Source organism: Canis lupus, chromosome 6 (genome assembly GCF_003254725.2).
Source record: "Canis lupus dingo isolate Sandy chromosome 6, ASM325472v2, whole genome shotgun sequence".
Classification (NCBI taxonomy): domain Eukaryota; kingdom Metazoa; phylum Chordata; class Mammalia; order Carnivora; family Canidae; genus Canis; species Canis lupus.
The window spans coordinates 37,723,743-37,738,929 of record NC_064248.1 but is presented as its reverse complement, the minus strand read 5'-3'; the positions used below and the strand labels follow the sequence as shown (position 1 = coordinate 37,738,929).

General features: G+C 48.6%; 1 protein-coding gene and 1 long non-coding RNA gene across 23 annotated transcripts in view; one reads left to right on the top strand and one right to left on the bottom strand.

Moving 5' to 3' along the window:
- Window positions 1-5,067, bottom strand: part of LOC112640463 (uncharacterized) — a 43,841-nt gene extending 38,774 nt beyond the window's left edge. For 13 of the 22 annotated variants that reach the window (XR_007411286.1, XR_007411290.1, XR_007411287.1 and 10 more), the window contains exons 1-4: window positions 4,937-5,067; window positions 4,093-4,704; window positions 2,968-3,466; window positions 654-813 (exon numbers count right to left, since the gene is read on the bottom strand). This is a non-coding gene — a long non-coding RNA (uncharacterized LOC112640463). The remainder of the gene's footprint in view (window positions 1-653; window positions 814-2,967; window positions 3,467-4,092; window positions 4,705-4,936) is intronic. The other 9 variants (XR_007411281.1, XR_004816368.2, XR_004816366.2 and 6 more) reach the window with 6 other exon arrangements.
- A 508-nt stretch (window positions 5,068-5,575) lies between these two features.
- On the top strand, window positions 5,576-14,662 carry ZNF174 (zinc finger protein 174). Its single transcript, XM_025416732.3, has 3 exons — window positions 5,576-6,333; window positions 7,314-7,536; window positions 11,388-14,662. Exons 1-3 carry the CDS (start codon window positions 5,926-5,928, stop codon window positions 11,987-11,989), a joined length of 1,233 nt encoding a protein of 410 aa, XP_025272517.1. The 5' UTR covers window positions 5,576-5,925; the 3' UTR covers window positions 11,990-14,662.
- The last annotated feature ends 525 nt before the right edge of the window (window positions 14,663-15,187 follow it).

Sequence of the window (15,187 nt, the reverse complement as noted above, 5' to 3'; positions counted from 1 at the left end):
ATGAGCAAATCCACAGAATAAAGAATAACTTCCCCAATGGGTCCAGGGTTTCCTTTTGGGGGGCTGAAAATGTTTTGGAACTGGATAGAGGTGGTGATTGTATCACCTTGTGAACGTGTGTGCTGAATGCTCCTGGACTGTTCACTTGAAAATGGTTAATTTTGTTATATGAATTTCACTCCAGTTAAAAAATGTTTTGAATTTTTTTCTAGGAGCCTGGGTAGCTTCGTCTGTTAAGTATCTGTCTCTGGCTCTGGTCATGATCGGAAGGTCCTGGGATCAAGCCCCACATCCGTGTTTGCACTCAGCTGGGAAACTGCTTGCGATTCTCTTTCTCCCTCTGACTGACTCACCAAAAATTAAGCTGGATGAGAAAGGGGTTTTGTCTCAAGTACATGAAAAGCTGGTGTGTGTGTGAGGGTAATTGTACAGATGTGAATATACCTGGTTTAGAAGTAATAGAATTAAATTGTAGTGAAGGAGAATTAGGGTGACACATAAGAAATCACCCTAAGTGCTATTACCCTCAGGTAGCATTTCAAATTTTGTTTTGTGACTATTTTAAAAGCATTGAATCTAGAACCCCGCACCTTACTCAAGCTTAGACCTGCATTCCTCCCTAGCCCCCAATGAGGGCAGAGACTTCTGCTTACCTTCTGACTGTTCCCCTGCTCTTTGTTGTGAGCTCCATGACCCTTCCAAGGTGCTTTCCTCTGGATGAACCTATTTCAGATGGGATCTCTGGGACTCTCTAGCTGCTCCCAACAGGGTTGTCTCTTCGTTCAGCACTTTCCAGTCCTCAGAATCTAAGACCTGAGAACAGAACCCATCACCTGTCACTATAAATCCCTGCCTCATGGACTGTAAAGCCCTTATGAGTGGCATTAGGAAACGACATGGGACATAAGCAGAAGAGAAATACTCTCAGGGCCCTTGTAACTTAAAAAAGAATAATAATAAAGAATAGAATTTGGTCTCATTCACCTTGTCTCTAGTGACTAAGACCATTACCTGAAAGCACCGAGCAGAGTAGTGGCATGGCCAAGAGCTGATCAGGGAGCACATCTGCTGCAGGTGAGCACGTCAGCCTCCTGTATGGCACACTGCTGCCACCACTGCGTGTGGGGCCTCTCCCCCGACGTGCAGGGCCTCACTAAATCTGCTCAGTTGGCTCAGCAGAAGAGAAAGCCCTCCCCTGGGCCCTGTCTGAACCCCACAGCCTGCTCCAGGACTCTGCTGCTAGACTGTCATCCACCCTCTGCCTACACAGAATCTAATAGGTCTTGTTAAAGCTCAGCTCATACTGTCCCTGTTGACATTGCCTTCTGCCCTACACCTCTTCTCCTGGATCCCAAAGCCAACCCTCACTTCCCTGCCAAGTGTGCCAAATGTTCTGCCCCCTGAGGCTCCTGAGACAGCTGCTCCTTCCCTCAGCTCAGCTCCAGTGTTCCCTTGGAGATGCCACACCCACTCCTGTCAGCCGCGCCCCCCCCCCCCCCCCCCCCCCCAGTCATTCTCCAGCACAGCAGCTGGCTCGGTCCCATAGAGCACTTCTCTGAAAGTATCTGCCTTCCTTTGCTTGTTGTCTCTTTCCCCCATGGAGTGCGGGCTCCTGCAGGCCAGGGACCACGCCTGCCCTGTTCACTGGGAAATCCCCAATACGTGACACACTGCAGGTACCTCAACGCTCCCTGGGTCACTCAGAGCCACCTGCATCCCTTACGTCCCAAGCTTACAACTGTCCTTCAAGTGACTGAGGGGTGGTACACAGCGGCAGCTGGCGTCCTGGCAAGTGCTGCCAACCTCCCCTGCTCCCTCTCACCTCCACTTCTTGCTCACCTGTTTCATGCTCTGCCTTTCACATCCCAGATAGATTTCAGGTCACTCTTTAACCCTTACATTCCTATACCGTTTGCTCCCATAAACAGCTTGGCTGTGAAATGTGGGTGTCACAGGAGAGACCGTCACCACAGAGAGAGGGCGAGGAGATCTGGAGCAGGATGACTATCAGCATGCAGGGGCTCCTGCTCCTCACTTCTCCAAACTGCCTCCACGCATGTGCTACTGCTTGCCCGGCTCCCCTCCCTCCCAGGTGTTACTAACTATCCCAATCCCATGGATCCTTCGTGAACTTCCTCAGTTCGGACCCTAATGTGTCCCCACCACACGGCTCTGCCTTCTCCACATTATGTCAGCACCACTCTTCCTCCCACAGCCCAAGGAGAGGTCTCCCTTGTCCCTGAAGATGGAAGCCAGCACCTCCCGTTGCAGCCATGCAGTCTCTGCACCCAGCGAGCTACTTCCTGGTGACCAGAGGCTCTCAGGCTACAGTGTCCCTCTGACCCACACTTCTCATTACTATGTGCCTCTCTCAGACTCTGGGATCTCACTTGTCTTCTGCCCACAAATCCCACAACCAAAGCCATGTTCCTTTTGTCCTTCTGTGCCTTTCTCACCTCCCTTCTCCTAAAAGGACAATATGGTTACGCTGACTGGATGTCAGACCTAGTCTCTTTTTGACAAGTGCATACTTTGTGAAAGCATCACCTGCCCCATACTGACCCCTGAAACCCGGCAGCAGGAGCAGCTCTGATACAACTTCTTAACTGTTGAACACATGGCATCTGCACTCAGGGAACCTCTCAGCAGGAGACTCTGGGTTTTAATTCACCAACTCATTCCCCTACTCCTGAGTGAGGGATAGTTGGCCATTCCCTGGCCTTCTGTTGGAGCTATCTGAGCTTTTACATCTGTATTAGGGACCCTAAACATTCACTGAATTTATCAGTGTCTACATTATTGCAGCGAATGAGAAATTCTCCCCACAGATACAGAACACGGGACCACCCTAGGTAGCGCATAGTTTCTGGTGGGTGGTGGAGGGCTACTGTGCATTTCTCCACTGGGCTCTCTCTCCACTAACCAGATTCCTGTGTTTCTCACTCAATTCTTCATTACTGAACTCACCAGGTTCTGAATGTCTCTTTTCACCTGTTGTCCAGACCCAGTCTGTATATCCTCAACCAGAGCCATAGCTTATTCACCATTTTCTGGATGTTGCTCCTTCACCCAGGTCTGGATCTCCTCCAGCAAGATGGTCAGAAACTGCTCCAAAACCAGCAGCTCCAGCATTTGCTCTTTTGAATGTATCTTAGGCCTTAGCCACTGACAACAGAGTTCCCAGAGCTTGCTGAAAGCTTCATGGGGGCCAGCTACCTCCTGGTAGCAGAACTGCCTGAAGTGCTGGCGGGAAGCTTCAGGGTCGGGGTTGTTGCTGTGAAAGGTTGATTTCTGTCCCTGTGAGCAGTTCTTGCATGGGAATAGGTATGCCTGGGGACTCCTTGGTGCAGCCATGATTTGCTTCAGCAAACTGGCTGACTGGTAGCCACTTCTACCCTGGAGATCAGATTCCATTTCTTCTCACATCATGGGGAAGCCAGTCTCCTGAACACCAGTGAAAGTCTTTCTAGAATCAGAAAGACATAAGAATAGCTTAGTGGTGCACAATCACGGTTGGAAAAGACTCAACTTGGAAGGGAGGCTGCAGAAAATGGAAAAGGCATAAAGTTATCTCCCATTCCTTCCCTCTACTTCTCGTGATGTACCTTCTGTCCTCTTCCTTTGCTCCCTCTACAATCTGAGGATCTAAAGCACTGGAAATATCCAAACAGCTTTCTCTATAGCCGGACTGGTGTGTGCTCATGAATTTCCCAAACTACTTTCACAGTGTAGTCCAGCTGTTCTTTCTCGTGTTCACCATATGCCAGGGTCTTGTTCCTCGCCCTCCCTCCCCTCAAGAATCAGGAGCCACCTTCCCGGTAGGTACCTCTGGATTAACCCCTTCATCATTTACACCCTCCTCCCTACCACCACCAGGATACATAGTGTGGAGGAGAATTGACTGGCTTGATGTATGCTTTTAGTTTCCAGTATTTCTTCTGAATGTATCTTTTTCCTTTGTGATCTAGCCCCTCTAAACTCCTCCAGCTCCGGTGCAGCTATTCATTACAAGACCCCCCTCCCCACACAACCCCCACCCCAGGAGTGGCATCTGACGTCAACTGAGCCTGTCAAAAGTCTCTGAGGTTTTACCTACAGGTGGAGTGGGAGAAGTTCCAAATTTCCTAGGAATTGCTGAATCTGGAGGATGTAATTGTGTGACTCAATACTCCAGTACTCCACCAAAGGAGTGAACCTGTTCACAGGAAGAAAAAAAAAAAAAAAAAACTTAAAAAAAAATGGATCAAGGTTGCTCTTCTTCCAAAGAACTTGAACTTCCTTCACTTAATAATCTTTTTTACACATACTGCGCCCCAAGAGGCTGTAGATAGAGAAGTGGAAGGCGCTACTAGTAGCATTTAGGAGCCTCACAAGGCACAGCTCCTCGGCAGCCAAGTCCAGCCCCCGAAGATGTTGCCATGCCGCAGATTTTCTCCGTCCCGCACCCTATCCTGATGACTAACTCAGTAAATGCTATCGTAATTCCCTGCAAAGACGGAGCCTGTGCTCCTCTTGACCCCTAACGTGTCGTCTGTAGTTGGTTTGAGAACGCTGCTCTGGTGTTTCACTCTAGCGAAGACCCGGGCGCTCGGTGGAAAGCAGGACGAGGTGGGAGCCGCCTGGTGCGCGTCTCGCTCGGCGTTAATGCCCTGATCGTCCGGGGCGCGAGGGTCGGGAGACTCCGCGGCGGCGTGAAGAAGCCACCTCAGAAAAAAAAAATAAATAAATAAAATAAAATAAAATAAAATAAATTAAAAAAAAAAAAAAAAGCCACCTCAGGTCACAGCCCGCAGGGAGTCCCGCTGGCCGGCTCGAGGGAGGGGTGCTGTCCGGGCCTGTGCCCACAGCCCTGAAAAGACTCGCAGTGGCGAGGGGCTGGCAGGCTGACGTCGGACCTCGTTTTGAGCCCGCGGCCACGAGGAAGCAAATCACTCACCAAGTCGCTCAGCCGCGGGTCCGGAAGTCAATGCCTGGATCCCCCGGCGCCCGTCCACCCGCTGCGCATGCTCGTGAGCAGAGCCATTGGACTACAGCTCCCGGCGTGCCCTACGAAGGCCGGTCGCCGTTCCTGCTAGCTCGAAGAGACTCAGCAGCAAATAGACGCGAAAGGCCGCCCTCTGGGAGCCAATCCCCCAGGGGAGGGGGCGGGCCCTCCGTAGTACTTCTCGCGTCATTCCTCCTCAGCCAGTGGGAGTGTCCGCGACGAGCGGCCTCGGCCCCGCCCCAGCCCTGGCACCTGGGTGCCGCATCCCGGGTCCCCTGAGAGGTGAGTCGGCGGCGGGTGGGCGTGGGGTGCAGGCAGTCAGGGACGCTGTCGCCTCAGGCGCCACCCCGGGCTCGCACGCAGCCACGAAGTTGAGCCGCGGGCCTCAGAGCCGTAGCGTCTCCCATCTCGGGGGCTGCCCGGGCGCCCTCGGAGGCCGGCGCGGAGGGCCTGCCGGCTGTCGGGAGCGAGCAAACGCGGCGCTCCGCCTGCCCTGCGGCGAGCCGGGCCCTCCGCGCGCTCCGCGCCCCTGCCCCCCCAGCTCCCGGCGAGATGCTCGAGGCCCGCGCCGCCCGGCTGCCGGGGAGGTGGCGCAGGCCACCTGTGTGACAACTCCAACTTTTCCTGGGGTTTCCCGACCGCCAGTAACGGCAGGTTGCGCAATTCCTCTGAGACCTTGTGCGCTTGTCGATGAAATAAAAGAAGGATTTCCCCCCAGTTCCCTGCAGGACGTTATGACTTTCCTCTATTTCAAGGCAGTTGAGGAAAGTGCCAGGGGGACAGACTGTCCCCACCCTCAGGCCCTGTGGTGCACTCAGGAGCTTGGGGCCTGGCCTTGTCACGCCCTCCCCAGCACCTGGCTAACACTGGGACAGACTTGTACGGAACCATGAGCCCAAAGGCCTGAGCCTCTTCAAGGAGAGAGAGCCCGGCGCCCCGAGATGGCGGCCAAGATGGAGATCACTCTGAGCTCGCAGTCCCACATTCAGACTTCTTCCAAGCCAGAAAGACACATTATAGCAAAGCTGGAAGACAAACGGGAACCCACTCTGCAAAAAGACCGCCCCGATCCTGAGCTCTCCCGCCAGAGCTTCCGACGGTTCTGTTACCAAGAGGTGTCCGGACCCCAGGAGGCCCTCTCCAGGCTCCAGCAGCTCTGCCGTCAGTGGCTGCAGCCCGAGCTGCACACCAAGGAGCAGATTCTGGAGCTGCTGGTGCTGGAGCAGTTCCTGAACATCCTGCCTCCGGAGATCCAGGCTCGGGTCAGGCATCGATGTCCAATGAGCAGCAAGGAGATTGTGACCCTGGTGGAAGATTTTCAAAGAGCAGCCAAGAGACCAAAGCAGTGGGTAAGGAGGGCCCTCTCTCATGGTCCCAGGATTTCTTTGTCACCTGGATAGTATCTGCTCTCTGGATCCCTCCCTAGCCAGAGTCCAGAAATGGCTTCAGATGTGGCTTCTGACCTCTATTTGGGAACACCCCCTGGGAAAAATAACAGGTTTTCAGAAAACCCAGGCACTGGCACTCCAGTGAGGAAGCAGAGGGTCAAGTAAGGTCCTTGCATTGTTGCCCACACATTTCCCCACACCCATTCCTTCTGAAGTTTTCCTAGGGTCAGGATTCTTAGCAGCAGGGTCATGTAGGGTAGGAATTTGACTTGGGTGGAACTTCATGGTAGACCTTGCTTTGGTGAAGTGTCTTCCCTTCAGATCAGGAAGCTGCAGCTCACTTGGTGGGTATTTCTTCCAACCCCTATCTACAGGTCAGACCCCAGTCAGGGCCTAGGCAGAAAGCAAACTACCACGTGCTTTGAGGAATGGAGGCAGTCGGAAACAGGGTGGGTAGTCCTCTCAGAGCCCTGCTACCACTGGGATCTCCTTACCAGAGAAGCCTTGGGCAGGACGATTTACTAGTTTTTTTAATGGCCTGATCATATTCCTTCCTGATCCAGTGGGGCCTATTTTCAATAGAAGTAAGGAGGCGGATGGACATAGGGTGAGATACTGCTGTGCCAGTGTCATGACTGACCTTGTTATCTGTGCTTTCTCTTATGACTTTGAGGCTCTAAGAAAGACCCTCATTTAGGGGCACCCACTCAGGAAGTCTCAGCTGGTTTGAAGCAGCCTCCACGGGTTAGGATTAATCTCCCTAGTCATTCTGCATGTCTTTCCTTATGCTACCTTTGAGAGTTTCCACAGTCTCTCAAAGTTGGCCTCCAGGCTGTTATGGGTAATTCCCAGGGCAAAGGGATCATTACAGAGCAGTGAGAGGTCAAGCTGTCCCCAGTCAGTCCTTGAGCTGTGCTCTAATGCATAGGGCTTGTTCCTAGGTGGCCGTTTGTATGCAAGGGCAGAAGGTGCTCTTGGAGAAGACTGGATCTCAGCTTGGAGAACAGGAACTCCCAGACTTTCAACTGCAAACTCCTAGGAGGTATCCCAGAGAGAGTTCTGTGGAGGAGCCTTCCCAGGCGGGATCTCAGGATCAGCTGAGCTCTCATCATTGGGAAAAATCCCCGCCCCTTCAGGAACCAGGCCCCAAATTGGCTGGGACAGGTAAACACTCCATGCTTCTTCTCTCCCTCTCCAAAATTCTTTACCTCCATCAGAACATCTTGTGGTTCTGAAAACCCATAGACCGCACCTTGGTTTTTCAAATGTTTTATGTTACTGTAGGTCTTTATTCCCTAATGAATTTCATTGATTAGAATGGCAGTGATAGTATATATAAGAAGTGTGGTTCTGTCATTTTCTATTAATGACTCTTTGACAGTCCAGTGCACAACAGGATTATCTACTCTGTCCCCTTCAGAGCTGCTTATAATGAAGACAGATCCACATATGACCGTTGATGAACATCCATACAAATGTGGCCGAGTTCCAGCCCTTAAAATGGTCCCATGTTGAGAAGGGGTCTAAAGAATGTTATGCTCATTAGAGGAAAAGACCTGGTCCATATTGTTTTCTGCCTCTTCCTCCTCCTGTGACATTGTCTGTGCTTTAAATCCTTGTGTCCATTTCCCTGTCCATGGTACAATGCCAGTGATTGCTGGCCCTGCTGTACTCAGTACTGTGATCTCAGATTGAGTTACGGAGACACTTTGGTCAGTCTTAGTGATGTGAATAGAGGGGACAGTCAGCAGGTTAAAGAAGATTTCCAAAAGGTTGGATCACCTTGGTTCCCTAAGATTTGCTACATGCAGTGAAACACCTTGGATTGGTTATTCTTGGAACATAGGAATAAAGAAGACCTGGGGCATCCAACAGAAAAGAACTGTGACCCTGGCTGAGGTCCTGCCCTATAACCTATGGGCTTCATGCCCCTGAGCACACACATTCCCTTCTCCTGCCTCATTGCAGGCATCTCAGTGCGCTTGTGGGCCCTGTCTCCTTTTATTTGATCCCCGAAGGTGGATTATCATGTTCCTCACCTCCAAGATCCAGTAATGCCTCCCTTCAGAGCTGCACTGCCCAGTAAGTTGCCTCTAGCCACATGTGACTATGTAAATTTTATTAAGGAGATACAGTATAAAATTCACCCCTTTGAAGTATGCATTTCAGTGTTGTTTAGTACATTCACACACGTTTGCGACCATCCCCATTTATCCAATTCTTGAAAATTTTCATGACCTCAAAAAGAAACCCAGACTCCTCGGTAGTCACTTTCTAACACCCACTCTCTGGCCCCTGGCAACCACCATCTCCTTTGTCTCTGGATTTGCTTATTGTGGATATTTCAGGATGATATATGTTGTGCTCTTCTGTGACTGGCTTCTTTCACTGAGCACATTTTCAGTTATCCATGTTGTAACATGCGTCACCACTTCATTTGTTTTTATGGCTAATATTCCATTATATGGACGTTTTGTTTATTCATCAGTTGATGGTCATTTGGAAGGTGTTTCCACTTTTTGGCTATCATGAATAGTGCTGCTATGAACTTTTGTGGATGAGTTTTTGTGTGGACATTGTTTTCATTTCTCTTGGCTATATACCTAGGAGTGGAATTGCTGGGTCAGACAGTAGCTCTATGTTTAATCTTTTGAGGAAACGCCAGACTCTTTTCCAAAGCAGCTGTGCCGTATTACATTTCCGCCAGCAGTCCCTGTAAGAATTCTAATTTCTCCACATCCTTGTCAACACTTGTCGTGTTTCGGTTATAGCAGTCTCATTAGGTAAAAACCGGTATCTCATGGAGGCTTTACTTCCCTGATGGTAAATGATGTTGAACATCTTTTCATGTGCTTATTGGTCAATTGTATATCTTCTTTGGAGAAATATCCATTCAGATCCTTTGCCCATCTATTAATTGGGTCAGTATTTTGTTGTTGTAAGAGTTCTTTATAGGGGCGCTTGGGTGGCTCAGTGGTTGAGCATCTTCTTCAGCTCAGGGTGTAATCTGGGGTCCAGGATTGAGTCCTGCATTGGGCTCCTCACAGGGAGCCTGCTTCTCCCTCTGCCTATGTCTCTGCCTCTCTTTGTCTCTGTGTCTCTTGTGAATAAATAAATAAAAAATCTTAAAAAAAAAAATCTTTATATACCCTGGATACTCAACACCTGTTTTCTCTCCATGTGAGTTGTTATTTCACTTCCTTGATAGTATCCTTTGAAGCACAGATGTTTCTAATTTTGATCAACTCCAATTTATCTGTTTTTCTCTTCTTTGCTTGTGTTTTTGGTGACATATCTAAAATACCATTGCCTAATCTGAAATTACAAAGATTTAAACCTATGTTTTGCTCAAAGAAACATTGGTTTAGCTCTTCTATTTAGGTCTTTGATTCATTTTGAGTTATTATTTGTGTGTTGTGAGGCAGGGGTCCAACCTCATTCTTTTGCATGTGAAAATCCAGTTGTCCCAGCACCCCCTTTTTTTTAAAAAAGATTTTATTTATTTATTCACGAGAGAGAGAGAGAGAGAGAGAGAGAGAGGCAGAGACACAAGCAGAGGGAGAAGCAGGCTCCACACACAGAGCCCGACGTGGGACTCGATCCTGGGACTCCAGGATCACACCCTGGGCCAAAGGCAGGCGCCAAACCACTGAGCCACCCAGGGATCCCCTTTAAACTTTCCTCTCTCTTTTTTTTTTTTTTAGATTTTATTTATTGAGAGAGAGAGAGAATGGCTTGGACACAGGCAGAGGGAGAAGCAGGCTCCATGCAGGGAACCTGACTTGGGACTCGATCAGGGATCTCCAGGATCACACCCCAGGCTGCAGGCAGTGCTAAACCGCAGTGCTAAACCGCCGTGCCACCGCCACCGCCACCGCCACCGCCACCGCCACCGGGGCTGCCCCCAGCACCCTTTACTGAGAGACTATTCTTTCCCCAATTAATTGCCATGACAACCTTGTTGAAAAGCAGATGAGGGGCAGCCCCGGTGGCTCAGCAGTTTAGCGCCACCTTGGCCCAGGGTGGGATCCTGGAGACCTGGGATCCAGTCCCAGTCGGACTTCCTGCATGAAACCTGCTTCTCCCTCTGCCTGTGTCTCTGCCTCTCTCTCTCTCTCTCTCTCTCTCTCTCATGAATAAATACAATCTTTTAAAAAAAGAAAAGAAAAGCAGTTGACCATAATTGCATAGGGTGCTTAGGGTGCTTATTTAAGTTTGAATTAAAATTAGGTAAAATTAGATAAAATTAAAAATTCTGTTTCTCAGTCATGCTAGCTACATTTCAAGGACTCAGTAGCCACATGTAGCTAGTGGCTGCCATATTGAATTGCATGTGCACATGTGCACATACACACATACTTCCCATCTGTCAGAAATCCTGTGGGATAACACAGCTGTAGATCCTCCAACTTGCCCACAGACATTCCATCAGGATCCATCCTGATCCTCAATCCTGATGGTCAGAAATTGCAGAGTTTCTGAAGTTAGGATACATGTCTAACCCGTATTGCAGTTCGTAACCCTAATGCTGTCACTTTGTAATGAAGAAACACTCCACATTTGCTGGATTTCCATTATTTCAAGATATAGTGGTGATCATTCAGTGTCCATGTTAGTATATTTGCAGTTTTGAAAGTTCAACTCTCTCATTTGTTAATTGGTGCTCAAGTCTGACGGGTTTGCTTTTCCATATTTCTTCTTTTCCTAACGTTTCCCTAAAGGTAGGTAAGAGAGATGGGGTTGGAGAACTTGGTTCTTAACTTTGATATAAATAACAATCACCCCAGGAGCCTGTTACTCCTATAGATTTCCAGGTCCCAACCCCCACTCTACCCCCCAGAGATTCTGACTCAGCAGCCACGGGGATGCAGGGGCAGCCTGCTTGTGTAACAAGTGCCACATATGAGTTGAATGGAAGTCGCCAGTGGAGGACCACACTTAGAGAATATTTCTTAGCTCTTTTGCTGAGATTTCTTCAAAGCCCAGAAAATGAAACATATTCTTTCTAATTATAGAGACTCCCAGAATGAAAAGTGACAACAAGGAAAATCCGCAGCCAGAGGGGGCTAAAGGAGGAAAGCCATGTGCAGTGTCCCCTGGCAGATCCAAAGGGAATAGTCTGCAGAGTCCTGAGACGAGAGGGGCGAATATGAATGAATCCCGGTTGTCACGGAAGCAGGTCAGTCCCCCGAATGCTCAGAAGCCATTCGCTGACTACCAGAGACATTGCAGAGAACTGGAATACATCAGCAGCCCCTTGAAAAGCCACCCACTGAGAGAGCTGAAGAAAAGCAAAGGAAGCAAAAGGAGCCTGAGCAGTCGTTTGCAACGTCTTGGTCACCAGCTAACCCATTCAGCAAAGAAGCCGTACAAATGTGATGACTGTGGGAAAAGCTTCACATGGAATTCGGAGCTGAAAAGACACAAGCGCGTACACACAGGGGAGAGGCCCTACACATGCGGAGAATGTGGGAACTGCTTTGGGCGCCAGTCTACCCTAAAGCTGCACCAGAGAATCCACACCGGAGAGAAGCCATACCAGTGCAGCCAATGTGGGAAAAGTTTTCGCCAGAGCTCAAACCTCCACCAGCACCACAGACTCCACCACGGGGACTGAGAGCAAGCCTCATTCTCCCTGTTCAGAAGGAAAGCATCTATAAGGCTTCTGTGTTTCTCCTTCCCCTGACTTGCATGTAAATCACAGACTGTGTGTGTGACTTACAGGGAAAGCAAGAAGTCCTCAAGGAATGCCAGTGCATATTTGGCTGCTGAGGAGTCCCAGAAGACATCAAGGGGGATGTGACCCTGTCAGTGACAGAGTGAAGAGATGTCAGGTCTGGGTGTTAGGTGAGAGAGAACTGAGGTCTCTGCTTTCCAGCAGAGAGTAACTGCTAAGACAATCTGGCTGATCCTGCAGGTGCCCCTGTCCCTTTATTTATTCTCTAAATACGTTCAAGGGTAAATCACACATATAGTTAATGTACTGTCATACCAGACAATCTTTATCACATACACACTTCTTTAATAAAGATCAGTGACCCACTAGAATTTCAAGGCAAAAGTTCATTGGAATATAAATCCCCTAATATTCTTACTGCAATTCCTGGCTATTCTTAACAAAGGGCACATGGAGTGAGACTTTGAACATGTTTGTATGAGGAGAGGATTTCCAAGTAAATAGTGCTTTTACATGTGCACGCACACATTTATATGAAAGCACCTTTGATTGGGAAAAATCTACACAGCTGCCATAGCCCCCACCCAGGTGACAGGGGAAAGCTACAACAGGAAAGAAGCACATAGCGCGTGTAGACAGCTAAGGACATACCAAAGGGAACCCTTACTGTTCTCCTTCCTCACTTAGGCCAGCAGCCTTAAGAATAACAAAATGATTGGAGTGAGGAAGTGTTATTTATAAATAAGTGGATTATCTCAGCACATTTACTAAAACCCATTAAAATTGATTACTTTTTTGATACATTGTATCTAAATGAATTTTCTAAAAACACACAAAATATATTTGTATAGAATGTAAAAGTTCTGGAATGAGGCCAGAGAATTGATCTAATTCCATCCTTTCACTATCTCAAAGTAAGAATCCAAAGAATCCAAACCCAATCAGTATAGTGTTTAGTCACCCAGAGCAAGCCAGCTGACCTCTGAGTTCAGAGAAGACTGTTGGTAGAGTGGTGCACTGCCTCAAGCAGGAAACAGGTAGATGACATTCTTGCAAAAGCATCTGTATCTTCTAGTCACTGCCAGTCACCTCCGGGCTGTGTCCTTTGCTGCATCTTCACCCCCTAGGCCTCTGCACATGCTTCTCCTTTGATTTTAGGACCTGGCACCTCCCTCCACTACTTCCTCCACCTCCCATCTCACAGGAACATCCTACTCAGCAAAACCTTCTCTGACTGGTTCCAGGCAGATTTTATTGTGTTACTCCCTGCTCTACTGTGCACACCAGTGGTGGTCAACCTGGGAGCAGTTTTACCCCCGCCCCCAGAGGACATTTGGTCATGTGTGGAAATGTTGGTTGTTATGACTCAGGGAGAGGGAGGGTAGTTCTAGTTCCTGGCCTCTCATGGGTAGAGACCGGGGATGCAGCTAAATGTCCCACAGTGGACAGGACAGCCCCACAACACAGTCCAGTCTCCTGGCCCAAAGTATCAGTAGTGCCAAAGTTGGGGAACTGTACCATACACAGTAAAAGCTCTTTAAGGACAAGAACCTTATTTTTCTATCATTTTAGTTTTAGACTAAGCCCACACCCAGCCAAGAGAAATAGCTGTTCAGCAGGGCCCTGTCCTGCCTGAATCAGAGATCCTGGTGACAGTGTGTTGAATGCAGTTGACAAAGCCTCTTGCCTTTTGGGCAGAGAGAGACTTAATGGAAGCTCAGTGGCTTTTAGACTATGCTGCAGTCCCCTTCCTGGCAACCATGTTAAATGTTAGAGGAGCTTGTCTTCATTACTACACCTGCGCCTTACCTTGCCCCCATCTCTAGCCTCTCACCAGTAGAGCCTCTTGATTCCTCACTGGCTCCCACCTCATCCATCTTTTTGTAGCACAGTTTTGCTGTCACAAGGCCCTCCTAATCATAGTTTACATGTGTCAGTTTCCTGTTGGCTCTATAACATGACCACAAACTTAGTGGCTTCAAACAACACAAACATAATCTCTTAGAGTTGCAAATCTTGAAGTCCAAAATCAGTTTCACAGAATCAAAATTCAGGTGTCCAAGGCTGAATCTGTTTCCTCAACTTTCTCAGCTAGTGGCTGCTCGTGTTCTGTGGCTTGTGGCCTCTCCATCCTCAAAGTGCACGCCTCCACATGTCACCACATGACCTTGTCCTCTTGCTCTGACCCACCAGCACCCTCTTGAAAGGGCCATCATGATTATATTGGGCCCACCCAGATAATCCAAGATAACCCCCCCATCTCAAGTTTCGTAATCACATCTGCACAGTCCCTTTTGCCATATAAGGTAACATTTACAGGTTTTAGGGATTAGGATGTAGACATACTTGGGGGGCCAGATTCAGCCCACCACACCTGTCTGTTAAATCAACTTTGTTGGTCAATGATGTCACCTAAAAGCAAATGAACTTCGATTTCCACTCTTAATTAAGAGGGTTGCAATAGGACCTCTTCCTTAAAGGAAAGCTTTGTTTGTTTGCTATGTTTTGAAGAACCTGTATGTGTTTTTTCTCTTCTGAACAAAATAACAGCTGAATCTTAAAGTCTTTGGGTATTTGTTCAACTGTGGTCCTTGAATAAATGTGACAAAATTACCAATATGAATATCACTCATTCCCGAAAGGTTTTCAAGCCTCTGATGCTACGTTGGCTCTTCCAGTCTGGTTTTCCTCTGGCAAATAAGGCTCAACTCCAGGTGAGTAGAGTCTGAAGGCTGGAGAAAGGCACCCAGCCATATTTGAGGGTGTACTCAGTTCCTCAGATGTAGTATCCTCCCTGTCCCCATTGCCCTCATGGTTCCACCAGAGAACTTGAGCATAGACTACTTACTTGCAGGCTTGCAATTACCTACTCCATATAAGAAGTACTTTCTCTTCACCCATGAGCAACCTGTAAGGTTACCATATTTTCTGAGTTTGGTCTGTGTTTAACCATGGAGGGGGATGACTCCCACCTAAGTCATTTGGTCTCCTGGTGGCCTCCATCAAGACAGGGGGAGAAGGAAGCATCTGTGCGCAGTGGGGAATCTGGACCTTGCAGATATCCCTGAAAAGCATTTTCCATCTACAGCAGATAAGGACTTGTAAACCTTTCCCATAATACTGCTTCTGACAACAACT

Bases quoted from the DNA above. Each gene is read 5' to 3' on its own strand.
- ZNF174 (XM_025416732.3), top strand. From the start codon at position 5,926: ATGGCGGCCAAGATGGAGATCACTCTGAGCTCGCAGTCCCACATTCAG. The intron at 6,334-7,313 runs GTAAGGAGGGCC...GCTTGTTCCTAG, and splicing joins CCAAGAGACCAAAGCAGTGG to GTGGCCGTTTGTATGCAAGG. The intron at 7,537-11,387 runs GTAAACACTCCA...TTCTAATTATAG, and splicing joins CCCCAAATTGGCTGGGACAG to AGACTCCCAGAATGAAAAGT.